Source organism: Mauremys reevesii, linkage group 11 (genome assembly GCF_016161935.1).
Source record: "Mauremys reevesii isolate NIE-2019 linkage group 11, ASM1616193v1, whole genome shotgun sequence".
Classification (NCBI taxonomy): domain Eukaryota; kingdom Metazoa; phylum Chordata; order Testudines; family Geoemydidae; genus Mauremys; species Mauremys reevesii.
Window position 1 is genome coordinate 49281238 of NC_052633.1, and position 15419 is coordinate 49296656.

General features: G+C 41.3%; 1 protein-coding gene across 8 annotated transcripts in view; it reads right to left on the reverse strand.

Annotated features, from left to right (window-relative positions):
* GALNT13 (polypeptide N-acetylgalactosaminyltransferase 13) overlaps positions 1-15419 on the reverse strand; it is a 369936-nt gene that overhangs the window by 27429 nt on the left and 327088 nt on the right. For all 8 annotated transcript variants that reach the window (XM_039494889.1, XM_039494888.1, XM_039494892.1 and 5 more), the window contains one exon: positions 3222-3356. In XM_039494889.1, coding sequence (XP_039350823.1) covers positions 3222-3356 — 135 coding nt within the window. The remainder of the gene's footprint in view (positions 1-3221; positions 3357-15419) is intronic.

Genomic DNA, 15419 nt, shown 5'->3' on the forward strand with positions numbered 1-15419 from the left:
TTAGTAAATTTGTGCACTGATCCTCCAAGATTCTCTGCACAGGCAGACGTCTAGATCTGTGTGAAGTAGGCTTACCACCTGGCTGTTTTTTTATGGATTTGCCTGAAAAATAATTTAATCTGCCTTTTTTTAACCTGGGTAAATTGTTAAAAGTTTCTGTGTCCACCTAAAGATGCTAACATGTTGCCATTAAAAATAAATTGCTGGAAATATCAAAAGCAAACAGCAAATACAAATTCAAGAAACAGACTCATTGGGTTTTCTTTATGTATAAAGTTCCAAAACGTTCACATTCAAATATATAATTAAAACACAGAATCAATGCAGTTTGGGAAAAAAATAATCTCTGTGACAGATATAAACAGAGCATCTTGGAGAAACATGACCAAGGTAAGAAAATGATGTTATCAATCTTATCTATGTGTGTTTCTGTATAGATACTATAAGTGTCTGCTCAAGGGCGGGAGGGGCGGGGACGGTTAGGGGTTGCAGAGCTGCCCTGTGGTTGAGGTTGTAGTGGGCTTGCCTTGTGGGGGGAGGATGCCAGTTATTTTGAATTTGAAAGATGGTAACCGTAATGTGAAGCCTCATTTACTTCAATGGAGCTCCACAGAGACTCAGTGTTCTGCACATGGGAACAGCTGCAGGACTGGAGCCTTTATTCGCTATTAGAGTTGGTCACAATTTGTCCAATTGCAACATTTCAGAATTGAAAAAGAAAGGGAGAAATGTTAATGAAGTTTTCATGATCCCCTTCATTTTTTGACAAATTATAAAGCTGATCAACACTTTTCGAATTTGATAATATTTCTACCATGAATCAGGGCCTGCTGCGGAGCCTGGCACGTGTCGCTGAACATCCTGATCAGCCAGACTCTCCGATTGGCTGGAGGGGCATCACCAGGACTGCTCTTAAGCCCAGCAGCAGCACTAGGCCAGTGGTCTCCAACAGTGATTGCTCCTTTGCCTGCCTTGCTTCCCACCTTCTTGCAGGCCTGCTCCTGCCTTCTTCCTGGCCTGCTCCAGCTCTACTCCCTTGGATGGGGCTCTGACGCTTGGTTCTGACTCTTGCTCCCTGACTCTGAACCACTAGGCTTGACCACCTAGTTCATGCCAATTTCAAATTTCAAAACAAAACAAAATTTTGAAACAAATTTCAATAAATTTCTTTTTATTAACCAGCTCTATTTGCTGTTTTGTTAAAAAACAGGAAATATTCAGTAATATATTAACACTGAGATCCAACCCAACTTACTCTATTTTGTATTGAAATAAAAACAGCATCACAATCTGGCCCTGAGTCACCAAACTTCTGAGAGCTGAGCTCCCCCTTCAGGAAAATGAAACCAAGTGAGTCTCGCTCCACTACACCCTCACAATGTTTTAAAGACCAAGTCATCTTAATTTTGCTTCCCCATAGCTAGTGCTTCACACTCCCCCAAAGCGGACATGTCCCACGCTCTGGGAAGGTGTTAAATATTGCAACTAGAGCACCGCAGATGAGGGGGAGCAATATGATTTCAGAAGAGTTCTTCTGGGTACAGTTAGAGTTTTAGCAAGGAAATAGGATTAAACACAGGTACTTCTAGCTTGCTGTGAAAGATTTAATAAGTTTATACGTAGAATAGTTCCAAATTTTTGCATTCATTTCAAAGCAATAAACTTTACCCATTTTCACTTCAGTTTTACAAGTGTATGCTCTATGTCTTGCATATAATTTATAACAATTTCAGAGATGAGACTAGATTTTTAGTAAAATCTAAGACATTTTCTAATCTCAGTTACTTTATTGATGCAGTTCTCTATATACTGGTGTAACTAATAGCAGAATCTAGCTATAAGACTTTATTGTATTGCATATCTTCTGCTATATGAGAGTTAAAGCATTCTTGAAATATGGAACAAAAACTCATATAGCTTAACAGTTTTGGGAATGAGATGACATTGGAAACTATAAATTGCTTGAAGCACTGTGTACATCTATTGCCTAACAGAGCAACTGATCCAAATATAAATGACCATTTACAATGTGAAGTCCCTTAAATTACACAGATGAGTGTTAGATTAACTTTTACAGCAAGCAGCTGACGTTTACAAAAGGTACACCAAACAGTAGACTACACTGGAAAAAATTAACACTAAGGACCTGATTGTGCAAGATATAGAGCAGGGGTCGGCAACCTTTCAGAAGTGCTGTGCCCAGTCTTCATTTATTCACTCTAATTTAAGGTTTCATGTGCCAGTAATACATTTAAACATTTTTAGAAGGTCTCTTTCTATAAGTCTATAATATATAACTAAACTATTGTTGTATGTAAAGTAGATAAGGTTTTTAAAATGTTTAAGAAACTTCTTTTAAAATTCAATTAAAATGCAGAGCCCCAAGGACTGGTGGCCAGGACCCGAGCAGTGTGAGTGCCACTGAAAATCAGCTTGCGTGCCGCCTTCGGCACACGTGCCATAGGTTGCCTACCCCTGATATAGAGCTTCCTCAGCTCGCACTGCTTTGAAGTGGGACTTCGCAGAACTGAGCCCTTCACGCGTTTCATCCACATGATGGGACTGATCCTATGAGACGCTCAGCACCTTTTCAACTCCAGCTGACTTCAGTATGAATTGAAGATGCCCAGAATCTCTCAATCTGTTGCCTACAATGGGACTACTCAGAGTGTGTAAAGTTAAAGGTGTCTCATTTTTTTTCCAAGATCAGAGTCTTGTAAAGAAATCTGCATATCACAGTGTTTCTGTCATTAAAATACATATCCAAGCATTTTCCATTTAAGAGCTGGTAGAAAAACCTGTAAAAATTTCAAAATTTTACTGTGTTTTTAAATATTTAACATTTCAATGAAATGTTTTGAAAATCAAAAAATTGCATCGTGCTCTATAACCATAGAAAAATTAAAGTCAATTTTCATCTTTTTTTTTTTTGTGGTTTGGGATGAAAAATTGAAAATTGAAAACTTTTCAACCAGCTGTATTCCTTTAGCACTTTGCATCCCTGACCTGGCAGGACACCATCACATCATGATATAAATCTGATAAAGTAGCTCCACCGTCAGCTATCACACTCACAAATTATCTTCTGTCACAAACAACTGACAAAAATATACTTATTGCATCCCTGTGTCAAGCAATCCAACTGAAATTAAAATGAGTAACAGTGGATATGAACCACTGGACCTGTATTTTTCTGCTCTAATTATTAAATAATTATATACCTCAGCATCATACTCCCAGAGCTGATTTCCTCTCATATGATGGCACTTCAACATTATCACAGGACCATTGAGTCTAGAAACATCCAAGCATAAATCATCTGTGCGGATCTCTTTATCAGCAGTAAAAGAAAATACCTGAAAACATAAAATGATTAAAGTTATAGGGGATTAAAGACACATACCTATTTAAATGATTACTGACTTTTAACATCCCTCATTTTGATTTAAGTTAGTGACCTGACAGCAGTTCCTTCTGCTACATTGAGAAGGACTGAAAAATGTTGTACTGTATTTCACATAAGTTTACATAAGCTTTACAGTATGACTTTAAATGAATGTTTTAAAACAGAAAATGACTATAAAGCCCTTATCCAGCAAAGACTTTCACATGTGTTTAACTTTACACATTTTGAATCAAAGGGACAATTCAGTGAGTACAGTTAAACAAGTGTGTAAGTCTTCAAAGTCTTTACATTGCGAATACTACAAAAGGACAAAGTAACAATACATCATCCTATATATGGATATTTCAGAAAGCATTTCACAGGATGGTTTTTTTTAACAACGGGGTTTGGATATGGACCCTATCATTTGAAGAATCAGGGTGTTCTTAGCCAAAACACTCAACTTCCCAATTTCCTGTACCAAGGATTATCATGTATGGTGTAGAGCAGTGCTTCTCAAAGTTGGGCCACCGCTTGTTCAGGGAAAGCCCCTGGCGGTCCGGGCTGGTTTGTTTACCTGCTGCTTCCGGAGGTTCGGCCGATCGCGGCTCCCACTGGCTGTGGTTCGCCACTCCAGGCCAATGGAGGCTGCAGGAAGGGCGGCCAGCACATCCCTCGGCCCGCGCCGCTTCCCACAGCCCCCATTGGCCTGGCACAGCGAATTGCGGCCAGTGGGAGTCGCGATTGGCCGAACCTGCGGAGGCGGCAGGTAAACACACCTGCCTGGACTGCCAGGGGCTTTCCCTGAAGAAGCGGTGGACCGGCTTTGAGCAGCACTGGTGTAGATGGCTATATCTTGGAATAAAGAATATTGGGGTAATTTGATAAAATTATGGTTGAAGAACAGGAAAACAATGGGTCACCATCAACAAAACTATTTCAAGCTAGTTTTCAGTACCTGCACTAGAGGAAGTGCTGTTTTACAACATCTTGAATAAATAATAGCAAAATCAATATATACAACTTTTTAAATCATAATAAAACAGTAGAAGCAGTAACTGAATAAAACAATTACTCTATAAAATCTTACACAGCATATCTCTACTTTTTTGTTCATTTAACTGTGGACATCTTCAGGTAGGAACAAACAAAAGGCTCAATGTTTTGACATTATGATTATTAACTCTTGGGCCTGAGCAAATATGTAAAACAAACCATGCCTATATTGGCCACATTTACCATAATTATTTTCACAGTCACATTTTAATACACAAGTAATGATCTTTAGCAGTGCACTTCAGTAGTTAAGATATGGGGTGAGATTCTGTTGCTGCACCTTTAAGGGATTGTGTACATGCTGACTTAGTGCATGGCAAGCCAGGGTGTGAATCTATGGTGCTCTAGCCTGCTGTGCACTAACTGGCCATGCAGACCCTGGTATTATATGCAGGAGTTCTGTAGTGCGCTTTGAGGTACTGCTGTTTCAAGCAAAATATTGTGAATACCACGTTGAGTTGTACAGTAACTCCTCACTTAAGTAATTATGTTCCTGAAAAATAGACTTTAAGCGAAACAATGTTAAGCGAATCCAATTTCCCCATAAGAATTAATGTAAATGAGGGGGTTAGGTTCCAGGGAAATTTTTTTCACCAGACAGGACATTTGTTTCACCAGACAAGAGACTACACACACACAAAGTTTTAAACAAACAGTTTAATACTGGTACACAGTGATGATGATTATGAAGCTTGGTTGAGCTGGAGGAGTCAGAGGGTGGGATATTTCCAAGGAATGTCTTACTGCTAAATAATGAACTAGCAATTGGCTGAGCCCTCAAGGGTTAACTCTCACACTCTACTGTACAAGGCAGCAGGAAAGGTGGGAGGGCAGACAGAGACACACACCCTGTGTGTGTGTGAGAGAGAGATGTGCATTTCCCCTTTAAGTATGAAGAGTGGGGTCAGAAGTACACTGCCTTGTTAATTAGATCAGCAAGCTGAGACCGGACCACAGCTGCTGCTGCCTGGAAGCTCCCTCTGTTGTGAGTCCCCCCTGCTCTATGGAAGATGGGGAAAGCAGGGTGCAGGAGCAGGGGGGAGGGGGACATCCTGACATTAGCCCCTCCTCTTCTTCCCCCCCATACAGCAAGCAGGAGTCTCGGGGAGCAGCTCCAAGGTAGAGGGCAGGAGCAGCACATGGCAGTTGGGGGAGGGACAGCTGCAATTGCTAGCCTGCTGGGCAGCTGCTGCACAGGGAATTTAGGGGAGAGGGGAGCTGATACGGGGGCTGTCGGTCCACCCTGGTTCCAATCACCCACCAACTAGCTCCACCGGGCTGCTCTTCCTGCAAGCAGTGGACAAAGCAGGCGGCTGCCAAATGACGTTAGAAGGGAGCATTGCACAACTTTAAATGAGCATGTTCCCTAATTGATCAGCAACGTAACAACGTTAACCAGGACGACTTTAAGTGAAGAGTAACTGTAGAATGATTTGGCCACATCAATGTCTATACAGAAAAATAATATTTTAGTAATTATATTGGATAACATTTAATCATGCAGTCAAAATCGTATAGCATTAAATGTTTCACTTGAAAAGGGCAAATATAACTTAACAGAAATCAATACAAATGATTAACGCGTATGCAAAAATATTAAATTTTCATGAAACAAAGAGGTATAATACATAGCTACTAAAAATGTTTTCATAGTTACTGTAGGACAATTCCTATGGGATTAAACCCAATATGTTAAAGTAGGATAAAAGTTAAACAAGATACTGTCATGCATTGCTAGAGGAATATAATCCAAATCAAAAAGTTGGGATTGGTATAAAACCCCCGGATAACTCACCTAGTACAATGCTGTGTCTATTGAGAAGGCAAGTGTACTTCCTAAATGATGAAATTGCCCTTGATATATCTAGCATCATACATCAGAATGAAACCATTTTTCAGTGAATTATGAGAAAGATTGAAAAAGCTGGCCAGATTATATTAGGAAACCATGAGGCTTTGCTGTGACTCAATTGAAGATTTTAAAACTAGGACAGGCAATTTCATCTAACTAAGTTTTTGCACTTAAGCACACTACACCAAGTGCCCAAGAGAATAGGGCTCAAACTTGGGAAATTGAAATTTAGGCAAATTTATTTTATGCAGATGGTAGTAAATCTCACAGTATTAAACAAACAGCCAAAGGGGACACTGAAGCAGCCGAATGAAGAGACAACTAAATGAGTTTTTAAGTAAAGAGGAGCGAGAAGCAGGTTCAGAAATAGGCAAAGGGAAATGAGGAAAGCTAAGAAGGACCAGGCATGACACGGATCAGTGATCTTTTTTCTTTTTTCAAATTTCGTATTCTCAGACACATGTAATAGACAGTGTTCTTAGTATGTTGTGTACTGGCCAACCTCAAACCACTGATGAACACCACCATACTGAAGGACAAGTTATGCCCTGCAGAAGATCATGGCTCACACATATGCATAATCAAAGGCAGAATTTGCCCCCCCTTTACAATATAAACATGTTAAACATGTTCTGCATTTTGGCTGAGAATTTGTTCTTTCAACTAGGACTATGCAAACTCTGCAGGCTTCGGTTTATGCATGTCACATGAATTGAGAACTGCACATTGTCTTTACTTTGAGAAGACAGTAGACCAACCCTTGCAGGTTCATTTTGGAGGTTTGCTCAGGGAGTCTGTGGCAAGGACAGAAGCAAAACACCTCCTATTATTTGCTCCTTATTTATACCTTCAGCAATAGACCATATGAAACCAGATACTATAATGTGGTTAATTAGGAAATATGTGTGTGTGTGGGGGGGTTGTTTTTGTTTTTTCCTTTTGCAGGCCAAGACACTAGATTACCCCTTAATCATTTGGAAAAGTACCATGAACTGTTGACCTTTCACCCAGAGTCAGGTAGAAAGGACTTTGGTTTAACATCACCTGTGTAGAAATGCATCTTAGTGTATGCAGCATCCCCCAGACTTTATTTTCAGAATCTTGAGGGGCCATCCTGCCACAGAGAACGTCAATTTACAACTTTCTGAGTTTTGGTTTAGCAGTCAAATTATATCAACTGGATTGTTTCGTGACCCATTACAATGGGAGATACTGAATCATGGTTCAGTGACAAGGAATTAATTATGCCTCAGGCACTTAAGTGGATTAAGAGCTTCCAGGATCCTGCAGGTGTTACAAAATTCCAGCCACTATTTGGGAGTTGCCCTTTGACACACAAATACCCTAAGCCACCTTTGGAGTGTTAATAGTCTTATTTTCACTTGAAAACATATACAAGCACAGGCCAATGTTTAAATATGCCTTTTCAAGTGAAAAGGAAGCTTTTAAAACATTCAGTTGCAAGCACTATGGGGGGATTGTCTCACAGGATGCGCTGTTCTTTTGCAGCTATGGCCCAGATCCTCAAAGATAATTAGGTCCCTAACTTTCATGAAAATTAATGAGAGTTAGACACTTAAATATCTTTGAGGGTCTGGGCCTGTGAGCCCACTTCACTTTTAAAATGCCATCACAACATATAATCATGCATTTATTTCTTTGGCTATCAGTCCCAGAGCCTTGAAAATACCACACCACATCATCTTTTCTATTTGATAAACACTGAATTTGCCACTGTTTCTAATGGAGCTGGAAACTGAAGGAGCCAGGTTTGTGCATTGCCCCATTCATTAAAACAGTTCAGTTATCTTGTGTCTTGCTCCTTTGCTTCCTGGGAGTCACACTCTGCCCTGTCTGTTTTTGTTTAGAGCAGATAGTAGGGTGGGAAGGAAGAGAAAGGAGAACATCACATTACTCTATGGAAGACCAAAAGAACACTGGATGCCAGCTTAGCATTTGTTGTAAAACTTCATAAAACTTCAATTCCTTCCCTGTCTAGGTTGCCATAGGAAGCCATTTGCTGTAGCTCTTTTTTTGCAATGTAACTTACTTGTCAGTGCATTGCATTGCCAAGGTAGGGTTGTCACCTGTCCAGGTTTTCCCGAGATTGTCCCTTTTTTTGAGGTAGCTCTCCCAGGAAATCCAGAAGGGTGCTCAGAACACAAAGCCGCTGTCCAGTTTTATTGACTAAGGATCAACCTGGAATGTCCTGGTTTTTTGTACCTGTGAGGTGGCAACCGTATGCCAGAGCATGACTCCAAGACTCCTTCTATTCCTCATCTACATGCTCTGTGTATGTAAGTGGGGAGATGAGGGGAGGGTACTGGGCACCAGGAGGGGCAAGCAAGGGCACTCCCCCCAATAATTGCCAGGGACACAGAACTTCTCCTGGCCTCAGAGCTGCAGTAGGGAGGAGGGGGAGGAAGAGTGTGAGCTCCTCCTTCCAAAAGGGATCCAGTTTAAATTCCTGCACACACCCCCCCCCCCTCTATGCTCACCCTCGCCTGAAGCTTCTGAAGTGGAGAGCACTAATGTGACTGCACATGGGGATGGGGAAATCTTACTCTCCCTCACTCACTACACAGCTGAGCAAGTCTGAGTCACAATCCAGCCCTTACTTTCTAGGAATTCATTTCAATGTACTGAACATATAATCAGGGCCACATTCTGCCAGCCTCACTCTCATTAAGTATTAACTTACAGACAAGGAGACCCACTGAGTAGTCTGCCTGAGGTCAGCAGAATCTTACCCATAATTAGGCAAATTTTAAAACCCCCAATGAATAGTTTGTTTCTGTGGCTACCAAATATGCTAGAGATATAGTATGCAGTAGTCTGCGGAAAAGAATTAAATATTGTAATTGATAAATACTTAGCAAAAGCACAGACATAACAAATGTTATTTTGTTTGTTTTCTCAGGCATCTTTTTACCTGGATAAAATATTTACCTAAATTAATGGCCTGCTGCAATATCTACAAAGAGGATTTTAAATTTGTTGGTATTATTGATGCTCAAGTGCTTCACCTATTGATCATAAAGCTGTCTTGTCTTCCAGAAGATGGGTAGATTAAATCATGCACATGTCTATAGAGGACATACTTCTTGTAGTATCAAATGTCTTACAATTTCTAATCCAGTAACCATCTTTACTGCTTAATAGTAACCAAACTACTAGAAATTACTACTATACCAAAACAAAAAACATGTGTCAAATAATAAACAATAGCAAGTAATTACTTAGCAAAGAAATTAAAGGAACTCAAGTCTGAAAACTTGTATCTCAGAAACTTTCCATAAACTTTTATTTTGTTTTGTTTTGTTGCTATGGAAGGGGTCATTTGATGGTGCTTTTACACATGGTGCCCCAAGTTCTTTTCTTTAGCATGGGAGCCAGCTTTTAGTCTTGAAAGATAATGCCGTGATGTTGCTGATTTTCTGATGCAGTTTATTTGCAGGAGCTGGCAAGAGCAAAAGAGTTTGGCCTCTACCTCCATCTCTCTAACTAGAGTTGCTCCCTGGGAACATATATTTGAACAGAGTTACTTTTTAATGGTTTATTTCTAAGAGGTTTTCCAGGATATTTTAAGATGAAAGGTTTTCCCACATCGAAATGTTTGGGTTAGTAGAGACTCATGCCTATTTTGCTGTAGCGCTGAAGTGCTGTGATTCAGAATGCAATGACTGTCATCATCTTGTTTTAGTAGAATTCTTCTTTGTTCCTCAGATGCTAATCACAACCAGTGGAATGGAACTGAACCAAATGAAACATAATGGAACAGAACAAGATTATCTGGAAAGGAATCACAGCATTCATTTCCCAGTCCTGGTTCTAGTGATTGTATGTGCTGGTTTGTTGCCCAAGAAGCCTCACAATCTGTTACATGCTATAATAATATGATATGGTAGGAGTTATATAAGGTGATATAACAATGATTTACATCTAAATCACTCATGCTGAATGATTCCAAAGTGGCAAGTGACAGAATTCCTCCAAAGACAGTTCCAAAAAATAAGATATTATTCTGATATCCCTAGTGATATTACATACCTGTGTGGCCAGTCATATCACTCATCTCCCACAAAGGCCATTCATCAATTTATAATTTTACTTCCACCTTCAAAAACTGTTCAGTTTTTGAACTTGTCTATGAAATTTTTTTTGGCCAGAGACCAATGTTGCATGATGGGTGCAGATAATAACTGACTGGGTACCTGGATCTATAGAATCCATGCCCAATCCATCTGTAAGTTAGCAGACCATAAGAAAGAAGCTGTTGCTATTGGCCCTCGCCCCCAAAACCCACGTTTTTCCTGGAAACACCTCCTGTCTCCCCCCAAATCCTCCCACCAAACAGCAAAAAATCCCCATGTTACATATTGGTACAAAATCCATGAGGAGTCCAGTGGCATTTTAAAGATTAACAGATTTATTTAGGCCTAAGCTTTTGTGGGTAAAATGATGATGCATCTGAAGAAGTGGGGGGTTTTACCCACAAAAGTTTATGCCAAAATAAATCTGTTAGTCTTTAAGTTGCCACCAGACTCCTTGTTGTTTTTGTGGATACAGACTAACATGGCTACCCCTCTGATATCTGTACAGTAATTGTTCTTCAAGATGTGGATGCAGATGTGTATTCAATTCAGGGGTTGTCCAGCTTTGGCTTGCTGGGCATGTGCACACCTAGGTGAAATACACATCTGCAATCACTTGGAGAAGAACAAAAATAATGTTTCATTGCTCTCCTAACAGCTCATAAAGGAATAGAGCTGACACAAACACCAGAAAGGAGGAGGTATGGTCAAAATGCAGAGTTGATTCCTTTACACAAGCATCTTAGTTCTCAGATGAAAAAAAGAGTACGTTTCTAGCCCACACAGTGGTGAAGAAAAGCTTGAAAATGAAGTATACAGTTTCCAATATCAGAAGGCAAATAAAAAGAACCCAACATTTATTATTTGTAAAACCTCATGATTTTTAAGCCCATGTCATGATTTTGAGGGGCCTAATCCATGATTTTTAATTATTGGAGCTGGCAATATTGAAAATATACAAATGTGAAAAAACTGTAAAATGTTATTTGATGATGTTGACTGGGGAGAATATAAAGCAAGGTGAGGGAGAATCTGCATGTGAGGGTGGATACAGGATGGAGTAGGATTTGAGAGAAAGTGACAGTCAAGACCCGTGTGTTGGGCGAATGATAGAGGAAACATCTTGAAGTTTTTGCAGGCTCACAATATTTTGGTAGAGCTGGATCCTATTTAGGTTTAATCGTTGTCTGGACAGCAAAGGAAAACATGAGAAGGCAACTGCACAGAACATTCAAACTCTTGTGAGGCTGGAACAACATTCTTGTTTTCTCTTTTGGGTGTGTGTTAAATCTTGCTTGTTTTTCTAATCAGTGCCCCTGCAAGAATGCCCATGAAGGATCCACCCTGCTGAATAAAAATAAACCCTTTTCATTCTTTGTATAAATTAAAAGAACTACTCAAAACTAATAACTAACAGGCCCCACAACTGAGGATAATCAGGAACATTTTAAGTGGGGTTGAGCGGCACCACTCTTCAGCAAGTCTAACTGCCAGGGCTCCAAACGGATGTTTACCATCTGAGATACTGAGATCATAAAACTTCATGGCATTTTTACACCCTCTTGATGTTACACTGCCACACTGATAATACAGGTCATGACTGATATATTGTCTCAAAGGTGAGGCCTGCGGGAGTCATATGTGATAAAGGGATAAATTAAAGGTGTTACCCACACAATGAGGGAAATCTGACAGTGATGAGATACTTACTTTGAAGCCCATCACTCCAGTGTAATGAGTGCACTACAATAACTTTAAGCATCACTCCACCACCACATTTGAATCAAAACAGCAAAATGCTTTAGCTGATTTAATCCTAGTAGGTAGAGCCCTGTGCTGATACAAAATGTATATCCGTAGATATAAAGTGGATATCTGAGGAGCTGCAGGATTCTACCGGGAACCACAGCAGCAAAAGCAGCAGCACGTCGGGCCACCGCTCAGAGGAGCCAGGGCCCTGCGTGGGCAGCTACTGTCGCATGGCTGTACTGCTCCCAGCCCTGCCGACTGGGGTGGGCATCAGACTCACCGGCAGCTGTCCCTGGTCATGCTAGTGTGTGCAAGCGGCTCACATGCTCCCGGACAGGAGTCCCTTCCACGCAGTGGATTGCGTCTCCTGTCCAGGAGCATGTGAGTTGCTTGAACACACTAGTGCAAATAGGCACAGCTGCTGGTGAGCCTGTTGCCCATTCCAGTGGGCAGGGGGTGGTACAGCCACGCCAGAGGAGCTGCTCACATGGGGTGCTGGCTCCTGTGAGTGGCGGCCCTATATGCTGTTGCTTTCACTGCTGTGGTTCCTGGTAGAGTCCTGTAGCTCCTCAGATATCCGCTTTATATCTGTGGATATAAATTGTGTGTCCATGCAGGGCTCTACTAGTAGGCTCTAATTCTACTGATTTCAAACTGCAATGGAAGGACATTTCTTGATGGGACCGTCTTATTGAGTTTTGAAAACAGGTGGTGTTTTTAGGCAACAATTGTCAATGATAAGTAATAGTCATATCTAATTACTGAAAGAAACGGACACAATTGTGGACTCTGCATTAATCTGCAAAGACAAATTTTGTTGATGAGAACATGTGAGTCACTTGAGTCACAGTTGTGCTAACAGATGTTATAATACTCAAATGGCCAGAGAGAAGACTAGACTCCATGCATCTCTCTCACAACTACACACACATTTCATTTGAAAGACTTGACTATGAAAGGTTCAGTCTGGATCATAAACCTAATGGTTTTTTTCCACTCAATACAGCACAGTGGGAATGGTCCTGGCTTGTAAATTGAAATGCTTCCTTAATACATATTTAAGAGAACCTCAAGTCATGGAGCATATTTGAACTAATACACCAGTGTTCCATAATACTGGAGAATTTTTTGAACTTTCTTCACAGCACTCCTTTATGAACATCTGACATTTAAAATTAATACTCCAATTGTTCTTGTTTATAGTAATTAAATAACTATTTCCCCATCTTACTTAAGCTATCCAAAATGAAGCTATAAGCTAAAAACACGAAAAAGTATGTAATTTTTAAAGACGACAGCTAGAAGAAGCCATTTTCAGGGGTACGGGGCAAATCATCAATATTTTCGTAGATTCCAAGGGCAGAAAGAGCCATTGTCATCATCTAGTCTGACCTCCTGCACATCACAGGCCACAGAGCCTCACCCACCCTCCTAGACCCATAACCTGTGTCTCAGTTACCGAAGACCTCAAATCATGTTTTAAAGACTTCAAGTTACAAAGAATCCACAATTTACTCTGGTTCAAACCAGCAAGCCCCGCACCCCCAGGTCCCTGCCAATCTGACTAAGGGAAAATTCCTTCCTGACCCCAAATATGGCCATCAGTTAGACTCTGAGCATGTTGTCGAGACCCACTAGCTAGACACCTGGGAAATAATTCACTGTAGTAACTCAGAGCCCTCCCTATCTAGTGTCCCATCTCCAACCACTGGAGATATTTGCTACAACAGTCATTGTAGGCAATCATACCATCCCTTCCACAAACTTATCTAGCTCAGTCTTGAAACCAGTTAGGTTTTTTGTCCCCACCTTTCCCCTTAAATGGTTGTTTCAGAATTTCAGTCCTCTGATGGTTCGAAACCGGTGTCTAATTTCAAGCCTAAACATGATGATAGCCAGTTTAGATCCATTTGTTCTTTTGTCAACATTGGCACTTAACTTAAATAACTCCTCTTCCTCCCTGGTATTTATCCCTGTGATGTATTTATAGAGAGCAACTGTATCTCTCCTCAGCCATCATTTGGTTAGGCTAAACAAGCCAATCACCTTAAGTCTCCTCTGATAAGGTTGGTTCATTCCTCTGATTGTCCTAGTAGCCCTTCTCTGCACCTGTTCCAGTTTGAATTAATCTTTCTTAAACATGGGAGACCACAATTTCACACAGTATTCCAGATGAGGTCTCACCAGTGCCTCTGCTACTTTGAACCCAGATGTTCCCACCTTATAGCAAAAAATCCTGTTATTAGTCCCTAGGTACATGACCTTGCACTATTAAATTTCATCCCATTTCTATTACTCCAGTTTTCAAGATCATCCGAAACTTCATGTATGATATTCCGATCCTCCTCTGTTGCGGCAATACCTCCCAACTTTGTGTTATCTGCATATTTTATCAGTGCACTTCTACTTTTTGTGCCAAGGTCGTTAATGAAAATGTTAAATAAGATTGGCCCTGTAGTGGTCCCTCACTCTCAAGTGGGGAGGGAGGTCACTCCACCTTGTTGTCTGAGGCAACAGTGCTTGGGCTCAGGATGCGCTGGCGGGGCCAAGTCAAAAGCAGTCTATAGGTCTGTGGCTGCCTAGTAGAGATGCACAAGTAGCAACAGTCTAAGGCTCTCGCTCTCCTTCAGATCAGCTGGGCACTGAGCAGTCTTTAGCCTGCAGCCTGGCAGTAATTAACAATCTAATGCTCTGGCCCTGTGGGCGGGGCAGAGCAGGGGGCAGGCTTTAACCCAAGCTGTCTGGCTGGGCAGCCAACAAACACTCAGTTCAGGCTTCGGGTAGGGATGAACACCCACACAGTCTAGGGGCTCCAGAAGAGGGGGCACCAACTGAGTCAAGTGTCCTACTTCGATGAACGGTAGGTTCACACAGGCTTCCTGGCCTATGGTGGGGAGTCAGCCACCCCAGGGGTGGGGTGGTAGGGGTAGGGGGATGCGGGCCGGCCTGACTCCACCGCGTCCCAGCCCAGGGCCCTAACAGTGGCAGAGTGATCCTCCACTGAGTTAAGCTGGGATCCAGCTGTAACACACTGACCTCGAGTCAGTCAGCAACATAGCTGGACAGTCATCGGCTGCCCCTGGGCTACTTCCTACCTCCCAGGGATTTGGTACCTTTGTAATCCACAAGTCCTCTGGCTCCTCCGGGTACACAGCGGACATTAAAAATCCTTGCTATTGGGCTTGTAATTTCATATGCCAGTTCCTTTAATATTCTTGTATGGAGATTATTGTGTCTCCCTGAGTTGGTCCCATTAAGCTCTTGGAGTTTGGTTTCCACTTCG